The sequence below is a fragment of the Xyrauchen texanus genome, chromosome 2, assembly GCF_025860055.1.
Source record: "Xyrauchen texanus isolate HMW12.3.18 chromosome 2, RBS_HiC_50CHRs, whole genome shotgun sequence".
In the NCBI taxonomy this organism is placed as follows: Eukaryota; Metazoa; Chordata; class Actinopteri; order Cypriniformes; family Catostomidae; genus Xyrauchen; species Xyrauchen texanus.
Window position 1 is genome coordinate 4,033,152 of NC_068277.1, and position 11,525 is coordinate 4,044,676.

General features: G+C 37.2%; 1 protein-coding gene across 2 annotated transcripts in view; it reads right to left on the reverse strand.

The window, feature by feature from the left end:
- Positions 1 to 979: 979 nt before the first annotated feature.
- The window catches only part of LOC127617344 (GDP-fucose transporter 1-like), an 11,156-nt gene continuing 610 nt past the window's right edge, over positions 980 to 11,525 (reverse strand). Inside the window, exons 2-3 of one of the 2 annotated variants that reach the window (XM_052089354.1) lie at positions 9,239 to 9,744; positions 980 to 1,730 (exon numbers count right to left, since the gene is read on the reverse strand). In XM_052089354.1, coding sequence (XP_051945314.1) covers positions 1,159 to 1,730; positions 9,239 to 9,713 — 1,047 coding nt within the window. In that variant the 5' untranslated portion in view covers positions 9,714 to 9,744 and the 3' untranslated portion in view covers positions 980 to 1,158. Of the gene's footprint in view, positions 1,731 to 9,238 lie in introns of both variants that reach the window. The other variant, XM_052089347.1, reaches the window with a different exon arrangement.

Genomic DNA, 11,525 nt, shown 5'->3' on the forward strand with positions numbered 1-11,525 from the left:
TTCACTGCAGTACTTAATGCAGCTGGTGGAAACACCAGATACTGAATGTTACTTTTGATTTTGAACCCCCCTTTGTTCAGGGACATATTATTCCATTTCTGTTAGTCACATGACTGTGAAACGTGTTCAGTTTCTGTCTTAGTTGTTGAATCTATTTATGTTCATACAAATATTGACACGTTAAGTTAAAAATAAAAGCAGTTGTAAGTGAGAGGACGTTATTTATATATACTGTATATGCAACTTTAAAAAATGTATTTAGTTAATTTTAATTTAAAAGTCATGTCTACTTAAAAATGGAACGTTGTTTAAATAGAACATACAGTTGAATTAATTAGATTAACTTGAGCTCAATGTCTTTTAAATAACCTTTCTTAGTTCTGTCAACTTCAATCAATTCATAGTGAGAAATTAAATTACCCTTTAATACTATTGAAAACCATAGCAGCAGTTAGAGCTTCCCCATTGTCAGATGAACTGCCATTTGATGGTAAACGGCCAATTGATAATGATAGACAAACGTCTGACGCACATGATGCTCAGCACTTCACACACAATTCACAAAGATGGTGACAATCATCAAACGCATCACTGAATAAAAATATGAGATTTGAATTATTGCTACATAACTATCTGAAAGTGACAACAAACTGCATAAATAAAACTGTAGTTCTCTTGACTCATATTTTTCATATCAGCTGAATAGTTTGAAGTTATGGTAACTAAGAGGCCAAACCATCTTTTACAGTGTAGGTATGCAGTACATACCATATAATAGTTTAGCAAAACACTTGATCCCATTTTACATACAAAGATGCAGTTTACATACAAGACTTGAAGACATTTTAAGGGTCAGAGAGATGGAGGATTTTTTCTTCTTTTTTAAACTAACATTACAAGTGTAAACGTTATAAAATGACCCATCTACTGTGCCAAGTAAAACAACCAAAACTTTGCTTTAATATGTTGTTAAATAAGTTACGACAGGTTTGTTAAACAGGTTGATTTAATCCTTTGAATATTTTCCATTTACACTGCAAAATCATTTATATACATCAAATGATCAAATGGCCATTAAATATAAAGTAGATGTGCTAAACAAAGAGATCCTGTCACAAAAGGTATCCCTCTGGTATATTTAAACCCTTAAGAAATGTTCTATACCCCCAAGACTTCTTTAATTTTCTGAGTGGCTGTGCTTTGTGTTTCCGGAGGCACCTGAACTTTCTTCATCTCAAGCCCTTTGACCCAGGTGTAGGCAGAAGAGCCCCCCAGCACCATCATATTGCTTGTCCACCACAGCACACTCTTACTGGAGCCAGAGTACATTACTGCCAACACAGTCTGTACGCAGGATTTGGCTGTGCCAGACACATTGTGCGTCAATGGACTGGTGAACTTTATCTGAAGTCCCGTGACATAACCGATGGCAAAGCCGAACACTCCACCCAGAGTCATCATGCCCCAAAAATTTAAATCTGTCAGTCTGCTAAACTTAAACAAGTTTCCCAGTTCCCCTGATAGGACAATAAGGGGTATAAAAAGCACACTGGCATTGAGGTTGTTGTAGTAGGAAAGTTTCCAGATATTTCCATCCACCGCTGGCAACACTTTCTTGGTGTAGATGGCATTGAGAGAGACGCAAAGACTGGCAAGGACGCCAAAAATGACGCCTGTCCAAGAAAGGGAACCCGCCACACCTTCTTGATCCACACCGAGCCAGAATCCACCTGTTGGAAAGAAAAAAACTCAACAAGTCAGCATTACCGTCATGGTAAATGGTCTGCACTTATATAGTGCCTTTTTAACCTTTTTCAGTATTCAAAGCGCTTTACACTGTTGACTCGTTCACCCATTCACATACACACATTCATACACCAATGGCGGCAGAGCTGCTATGTAAGGTGCTAGCCTGCCATTGGGAGCAACTTGGGGTTCAGTGTCTTGCCCAAGGACACTTCGGCATGTGGAGTCGTGTGGGCCGGGATTTGAACCACCAACCCTGCGATTAGTGGCCGACCCGCTCTACCAACTGAGCCACAGCTGTATTAGCTATGGACTATGGTTTTACCACAGTAAACTTGAACTAAGGGTTATGTGGCGGCTGTGGCTAAGGTGGTACAACGTGTTGGACACTAATCGCAGGCTAGCGCCTTGCATGTGTGAATGGGTCACAGTGTAGACTGTGCTCACTCTGCACTGAAGGAGTCTGTAGAGACGGTCGACACAGACAGAACTGGAGACCCAGAAAGGACAGACCGTGTTCATGCTGCACTGAAGGAGTCTTGGAGGACGAGCTACACTTCCTCGCTCACTGCAGTAAATATGAGACCATTAGAAACACTTTACACAAATAGCTCATATTCAACATTGCTCTCTGTATTTTACTTTGTCATTTTTGTGCATTTTATTTTATTATCATAATTATTAATTTATGGTATATACATGTTTAGTATGTTTATAATATGTTTATTACTAAATGCTTTGGCAACATTGTACACTGTATACATCATGCCAATAAAACTCATTTGAATTTAGATAGACAGACAGATAGATAGATAGAGAGACAGAGATAGATAGATAGATAGATAGATAGATAGATAGATAGATAGATAGATAGATAGATAGAGAGATAGATAGATAGATAGATAGATAGATAGATAGATAGATAGATAGATAGAGAGACAGAGATAGATAGATAGATAGATAGATAGATAGATAGATAGATAGATAGATAGATAGATAGATAGATAGATAGATAGATAGAGAGACAGAGACAGACAGATAGATAGATAGATAGATAGATAGATAGATAGATAGATAGATAGATAGAGATAGATAGATAGATAGATAGATAGATAGATAGATAGATAGATAGATAGATAGATAGATAGATAGATAGATAGATAGAGAGACAGAGATAGATAGATAGATAGATAGATAGATAGATAGATAGATAGATAGACAGATAGACAGATAGACAGACTTTTTTTTATTTTTTTTATTTCCAAAATTATATGACAAAATACAGTAGATACAAAAATGTTTCTATATATACTGTTCTAAATGATTACAAATCATCACAAGATATGAAGAGCATTAAAGATAACATTCATATCAATGAAATTAAAGAACATTCAATCACACATTAGAAAAAAAATGAAAGAAGGAAAAAAAAAAACAATGTCAAGGAGGTATACATGTATAATTAAAATAAAGAAGAGGAATTTAATTTTTTGAGGATATCCATCGTTCTGGTTGCTTTGCGTTTTGAGAGTCCTTTCATTGTTTCAAAATAAATCTTCATATCAGCTTTAAAATGGTAGATGTTAGGTATCCTTTCAGACCATTTACATTCATGTATGTAAAACTTACCAAGTAATAAGATCAAATTTAACATAAAATTGTGACTCTTGTCTATATCTTTTTTTTCATAATAAAAAAAAACATCTCTTTTCTCTATACTAATCTTAATTCCACTCAACATATTAAATAAATATTCCACATCAATCCAAAAACACTCCACATACATACATTCAAAGAAAAGATGTAATACAGTTTCAGTATCCTTTTTACAGAATGTACAGGATTCAGAAAGGTCATTTTTATATCTTTTTATGAACTCATTTGTTGGATAAATTTTATGTATAATTTTAAAGTATATTTCGTACACTTTGTTATTAATACAATATTTATTAGTATAGGTCCAAGTCGATATCCAATTGATATTTCCACAATGTTCATTCCAAAAATATTTATTTCGAGGTGTAGCAGGACAGTGAATCAAGCATCTGAAGAATGTATTATTACATTTATTATCTTTTATATCAACACCGTTTAACAAAACCTGTTTTTTATCCATTGATTGCTTATGAGGTTCACTACTGCCTCTCAATAGTCTCAAAAAACCTAATGGTATTGCATCAAAAACAATACTATATTCTCGTGGAGATATTGGAATCCCAAATATGTTTAAAAATTCAGTATATGTAAGTAAGTAACCCTTGTTATTTATCAATTGTGAGACCATTAGAATATCATTTTTAACCCAATTGTCATAAAAGATTGACTTATTCTTATATTTAACCATTTAGATAGATAGACAGACAGACTAGGGCTGGGACAACGCGTCGACGTCATCAAAAAATACGTCGACGCAAAATATGCGCGTCGATTCGTCAGACCCAAAACAAAGATGGCGACGCCCAAGAGTAGTAACAACACGAGTGGCTCCTCAGACTATCAGAAGTGCAAGGCACTCGTTCCTCTAAAGTATGGGAATTCTTTTACATTAAAGGAAACAATTTCGTGATATGTCGTCTTTGCAAAATGGAGATGGCCTTCCATTCTAGCACCATGACAATGCACCAGCACCTGAAGAGGCGCCGCGCGCACGCACGCACGCACGCGCACAGTATTCTTAAGGTGAAAGTGTCAGAGTGTAAGTTGTTATTTGCATGTGAATGAAGATGCTTTGTTTCAGTATGTTCAACATAAATGTTGAATTCTGAATGTTTATTTTCATTATTTATTTTTTGTTGGAAAAGCACTTTCTGTATTAGCTTAAAGCCCCCAAGTTTACAATAGTTACTGTATTCTTTCAATTGCTCTAAACAAGTATTTTGGGTGGCTGGGTGACCTTTTTATTTTTTTATTGAATGCTAGACATCAGAATGCATTACGTAATGCACATAATGCACGCATTATTTTGCTCTTGTACACTTTTACTTGAATTTTATTTTTGAGTTTAAGAAAAAGGTGAGTGGCAGAGTGTATTACTACTATCTGTTGTTGTTATTTTTATGTGAATGAAGAATTAAAAGATGCACTTTTTTCAGTAAACTAGGAATATGTGTTTTCAACATAAATGTTCAATTCTGTTGGTTCAGGAAGGACACCATGACAGGCTGCTGGCTCCCACTGTCGCTGTTAATTTTTATTTATTTTTTGTTGGAAAAGCACTCTCTGTATTAGCTTAAAGCCCTCAAGTTTACATTGGTTACTGTATTCTTTCAATTGCTCTAAACAAGTATTTTGGGTGATGTTTTTATTTTTTTATTGAATGCTAGACATCAAGTTGTTAATCTGAAAGAAGAATTACAAGATGCACTTTTTTCAGTAAACTAGGCCTATGTGTTTTCAAGGCTTCAAGGTTTTATTGAATGCTACCTCTGACTAAGAATGCATTACTTTGCACTTGTATAGTCTTTTATTTAGGAATTTTAAGAGCAATAAACATATATTGCAATGTTAAGGAATTCATTTTTTTTTTCATTGAGATATGTAAATCAACATGTATAAATTGCTATTAGTCAATTAATGGGGAGATAATGGAATCGAAATCGAATCGGACTGGAAAAATGAATTGTTAGATTAATCGTTTAAAAAATAATTGTTTATCCCAGCCCTAAGACAGACAGACAGATGATTGATTTACATAGACAGACAGATAGATAGACAAGACAGACAGACAGACGATTGATTTATATTTATTTATATTTTTATTTATGCATTTGGCAGACGCTTTTATCCAAAGCGACTTACAGTGCACTTAATACAGGGACAATCCCCCCGGAGCAACCTGGAGTTAAGTGTCTTACTCAAGGACACAATGGTGGTGGCCATGGGGATCGAACCAGCATCCTTCTGATTACCAGATTGCCAGTTATGTGCTTAGACCACTACACCACCACCACTCCACATTTAGATAGACAGACAGATAGATAGACAGACAGACAGACAGATGATTGATTTACACAGACAGACAGACAGATAGATAGATAGATAAACAAACAGACACACAGATGATTGATAGATAGAGACAGACAGACATTGACAGACAGACAGATGATTGATTTACACAGACAGACAGATAGACAGACAGACAGACAGACAGATGATTGATTTACACAGACAGACAGATAGATAGATAGATAGATAGATAGATAGATAGATAGATAGATAGATAGATAGATAGATAGATAAACAGATAGATAGATGATTGATAGATAGAGACAGACAGACATTGACAGACAGACAGACAGATGATTGATTTAGATAGACAGACAGATAGACAGATGATTGATAGATAGAGACAGACAGACATTGACAGACAGACGCTAGATTACCCAATCACAGAAAAAGAGCTGATGGATAAAATACAGGCCCTGCTAACAAAAAAGGCAAGAGGACCAGACAGCATCCTTAACGAAATTATTAAAAATATAAACCCCAAATTCAAATTGGCCATAATGAAACTGTTCAGCTTGGTTCTGAGTGTTGGTCATTTCCCTGACACCTGGAATAGAGGACTCATAACGCCCATATTCAAGAGTGGAGACAAATCAGACCCCAACAATTACAGAGGCATCTGTGTGAGCAGTAATCTGGGGAAGATGTTCTGCAGCATCATCAACACAAGACTCGTTCACTTCCTTACAGAGCACAATGTCCTGAGCAAAAGTCAGATTGGATTCTTACCAAATTTTAGAACATCAGACCATATCTTCACCCTACATACCCTGATTGACAAATACATCAACCAAAACAAAACCAAAATATTTGCTTGCTTCATAGATTTCCAGAAGCCCTTTGATTCAATTTGGCATGAAGGCCTTCTTTCTAAACTTCTAGAATAGGTATCGGGGGCAAAACATACAAAATTATAAAAACAATGTACTCAAACAATCAATGTGCAATTAAAATTGGCAATAAACAAACGGAGTTCTTCATTCAAGGGCGGGGTGTGAGACAGGGCTGCCACTATCACAGACCCTCTTCAATATTTACATTAATGAATTGGCGAAACTCCTAGAAGTATCAGCAGCTCCTGGCCTCACACTACATGACTCCAGTATAAAGTTCCTGCTGTATGCAGATGATCTGGTCCTGCTGTCTCCAACAGAAGAGGGTCTACAGCAGAACCTGGACCTCCTGCATCAGTTCTGTCAGACCTGGGCCCTGACCATTAACCCAACTAAAACTAAAGTAATAACGTTTCAGAAAAGACCCAGATGTCAGGGAAAGAGCCACAATTTCACCCTTGGTATGACCCAAATTGATCATACCAGCTACACATACCTCGGGCTGAAAATAATTTCAACTGGAAACCTAAATCTGTCCGTGAATGTACTGAAAGCGAAAGCAAGAAGGGCCTTCTATGCCATCAAAAAATCTATCCAAATTCTAATACCAATCAGAATCTGGCTCAAAATATTCCAGTCAGTCATAGAACCAATTGCATTATATGCAGTGAAGTTTGGGGTCCTCTCCTAAATCACCAATTTGACAAATGGGACAAAAATCGGATTGAAGCCCTGCATACAGAGTTCTGTAAGAGTGTCCTGAGAGTACAGAGGAACACACCGAACAATACATGCAGGGCAGAATTAGGCCAATACCCTCTACTAATCCACATTGAGAAACGAGCCATCAAATTTTGGAAACATCTAAAACTGAGTGACCCCAACTCTTATCATTTTAAAGCCCTTAAAAACCATGAAATGAACACTGAGAAGAGTCCCATCATTCAGCTGGTCCTGAGGCTCCACAGACAGACAATAATCAGCCTCAGGACACGGACACCCTCATCCACACAATCCGGTCCAACCAAATGATAAAAGCACAACAAGAGAATTACCTGACCTATTGGACTGAATCAACAGAAAAACAAAGTAAACTGGAATGTTATTTGGCCCTAAATAGAGACTACACAAGCGCAGAATACCTGAGTACAGTGAAAGACTGTAAATGAAGAAGAATGACGAGGTACAGACTGAGCAATCACACTCTGACTGTAGAGACAGACAGATACAGACAGAACTGGCTGCCCAGAGAGAGACAGACAGATCACACTCTGACTGTAGAGACAGGCAGATACAGACAGACAGATCACACTCTGACTGTAGAGACAGGCAGATACAGACAGACAGATCACACTCTGACTGTAGAGACGGGCAGATACAGACAGACAGATCACACTCTGACTGTAGAGACGGGCAGATACAGACAGACAGACAGATACAGACAGACAGAGAGACAGACAGATCACACTCTGACTGTAGAGACGGGCAGATACAGACAGACAGATACAGACAGACAGATACAGACAGAACTGGCTGCCCAGAGAGACGCGTCTGCCCGTACTGTGAGCAGGGAGAACACTTCCTCACCAGCTGCCCCAACTATGAGGACATTAGAGGGACTTTTTACACTAAATTTGAAATACTTTGCCCTAACTTCATCAAATTAGACAACAAAACACAATTTCAACATTTATTAGGTGAAAAAAGAGATTGTATCATACTAGCAGCAAGATACATTGATGCTTGTCACAAAAAGAGAGAGTCGACGACTAATCAGTGATGCGCTCACACACACACACACACACATACACACAAACACACACACACACGCAAACACTTACACACTGAACGCTACATTGTTCACAGATTTTTGAAATGTTCATAAACTGTTCTAATTATAATTTTTATTTTATTTTTTTATTTGTTACACTGTTAATTTGTCCCCGCGACCCTGTACACAGGATAAGCGGTTGACGATGGATGGATGGATGGATGGACACTGTTAATTTGTACAATTAATTTAATTTGTACATTTAAATTTATGTTATAATATTTTATTATTTTGATGTCTTTATAATTATTCTATGTATTCCAAGCTTTGGCAATATTGTATTGTGTACAGTCATGCCAATAAAGCAATTTTGAATTGAATTGAGAGAGAAACAGACAGTGAGAGAGAGAGAGAGAGACAGACAGTGAGAGAGAGAGAGAGACAGTGAGAGAGAGACAGTGAGAGAGAGAGAGATCCAGACACAGAAAAACATGGTTACCCAGAGAAGAAAAGGTGTGTGCTCACAGTAGGACAGGTGAGGTTGAGACAGAGGAGCACTTTCTCCTTCACTGCCCAAAATTTCAAAATACAAGGGACATTTATACCGTGTGTCACCCCAATGTGACCCTCAGTGTATATTCATTTATGAGTCAGTATATGTCAGTTCTCTGCAGTTATTTAAACACTGTGGTCTTCAGCAGTTCTGAACCTGTTTTGTATTTATTTTTATTATTTACTTTTATATTTGTTAAACTAAATTTAATTATAGATTAAGATGTAGTTCTGCTTTAGCAATATTGTATTGTTTACATTCATGCCAATGAAGCCCCATTGAATTGAGAGAGAGAGAGAGAGAGAGAGGTTTGATGCGGATGACACTCACCCAGAATGACTCCGCAACACAGCACCGCGTAAAATGACGTCGTCTGCTTTAAAACAGCGTACGACAGAATGACGTTAAATACGGTGGAGAGCGAGCGGCCGACAGTGTAGAATGCGACTCCCACGTGTTTGAGGCACAGGTTGTTAAACGTGATCATGCCTATGAACACCACCGACAACGGCAACAGCTCTCTGGACACTTTCAGGTCCAGTTTCAAAGACGGGAAATTCACGTATCCCGGCCAAAGGATTGCGAACACGTTCATGAGCAAACACAGTCCAACGGTGACGACACACTGGAAGAATGTGATGAAGACCGGCGCGTCCAGGTCCTTGCTGTCCAACAGATAGTTATTCAGGAAAACCATTGTGATGGAGATAAACCAGTAGAGAGCGACGACGGACGCGATTTTCACCGCTTTCAGAGCGAATGACTCGTCTTTGTCCTCCGGGTGCATGGAGTCTGTGAAGGCCATCCTTAATATCCTGGATCATTTCAGTTGGATCCTGTTCATGTTTTAGGAACAAAACAGAAGAGGAATCGTGTAAATTAGTGTGCATTATTTCATCAAAACAACATGTCGTGTGGTGTCGGCTTTCTAGGATACGCTGCCCATCATCTGGGGTTGCCAGATCTGTCCCACGCAAAACCTCAAAACATGCCAAACTTAGATGTGAGAATCCGAATTGTGCATTTTCTCTAGTTTATAGACTCTGTTTTAGGTAGCGACATTAAACATTTGCAGAAACACAGAGTCTAAATAACCTACATGACATCAGCGTCACTATTGATGCATTGCAAAATAAAAGCAATATTACAGGTTCAATACAAGTTAAACTCAATCGACAGCATTTGTGGCATATTGATTACCACACAAATTAATTTCGACTCGTCCTACATTTTCTTAAAAAAAAGTAAAAATCGCGTTATATGGAGGCACCTACAGTAGTGTCAATAATTGGAGTGAATATAGGCAGTATTGTGAAGCTTAGGAGTTCACGTGAGCTGTAAAGTTGTTTAAATGGTAGTTTTTAGGGTTGTTTTAGTGTTTACAGCGTTGTGTCATGGCAATAACTTTACACAGAAACGGTTAATAAACGATTTCATCACACTACAATCACGTTCAGTGTTGGGTGTAATGTACTTGTGTTAAATACTGTACAGGCTATAGATCAGTCCTATATAACACAATAGTGAATTTAAAATCAAAATGTAACGTCTAAAGTTAAAATACATGTTTTCTTATTTAACGCCGCCCCTTTAATTCTTTGGCCAGCTCATGAATAATTTATGTGAAATAATTAAAAGAGCAGTTTTATGTCTATCCTTGTGTTTTTCAACTGGTCGAGATCGGGTTTTAGAAAGTAATGAGTAATAAGTAATGTGATTACTTTACAGTACAGTAATCTAATTACACCATACAAGATGTAATTTGTTGTTAGTACTGAATTACTTTTTTAGAGTAATTTACCCAACACTGGTCACGTATACACACATATTGTTTCCGTCTTGTGGCTATACTTTTGAAACGGTGAGTTGTTAACCTTTACACATTTGTCCCGTTGACTTCCATTGTAAATGCCTCACTGGAACACAGATTTGTGCTCTTTTTAAAAAATAAATTAAAGAAATATTACTCCACAAATGTTGTCGATTGAGCTTAATTTGTATTGAACCCAGAATATTCCTTTAATAAATCTACAGCATGCCATATCAACTGAGGCGGGACAAGTTTTAGAAGGTAGCTTTAAAATATTTAGTTTCCTTGATTTGTTCAGCTCGTTCACTGTTACACCTGTCAGTTCACTGTGTCGCAATCATAGCTACAGTTGGCTCGTCTTTTCTTGTATCCTAGTTACCTGATTTGACTTGTAGAAAATGGACAGTGTGCTGGTCCGAAATCCTTACATCCAAAACTAATTTGTGTGCCTAGACCAACCGTTAAACTGCAGCCGTTTAAAAGTGTCCCGTGGACTTGGCAACCCTGCTGAACTGGAACAACCACATGTTTTTCTTTGACAACTTCCTGTCCTAACATGTTACATGCATTTTAAAAAAGTGTAAAAAAAAAAAAATACATCAACTCTTACAATGAAATGTGATTAATAATCAGTAAAACTGCATGTAGTTGTTGTAGTAAACTAGCAAGTCACAGAAACAAGAAAGTAGCCTGTCCCAATACAAAAGGCAAAGCAAAAGTCTTTTTGTTTACAATGTTTATCAACCATACTTTCTGACCTAGACACATCATAACAACCTATAATCAACAACAATAACATCATTGACT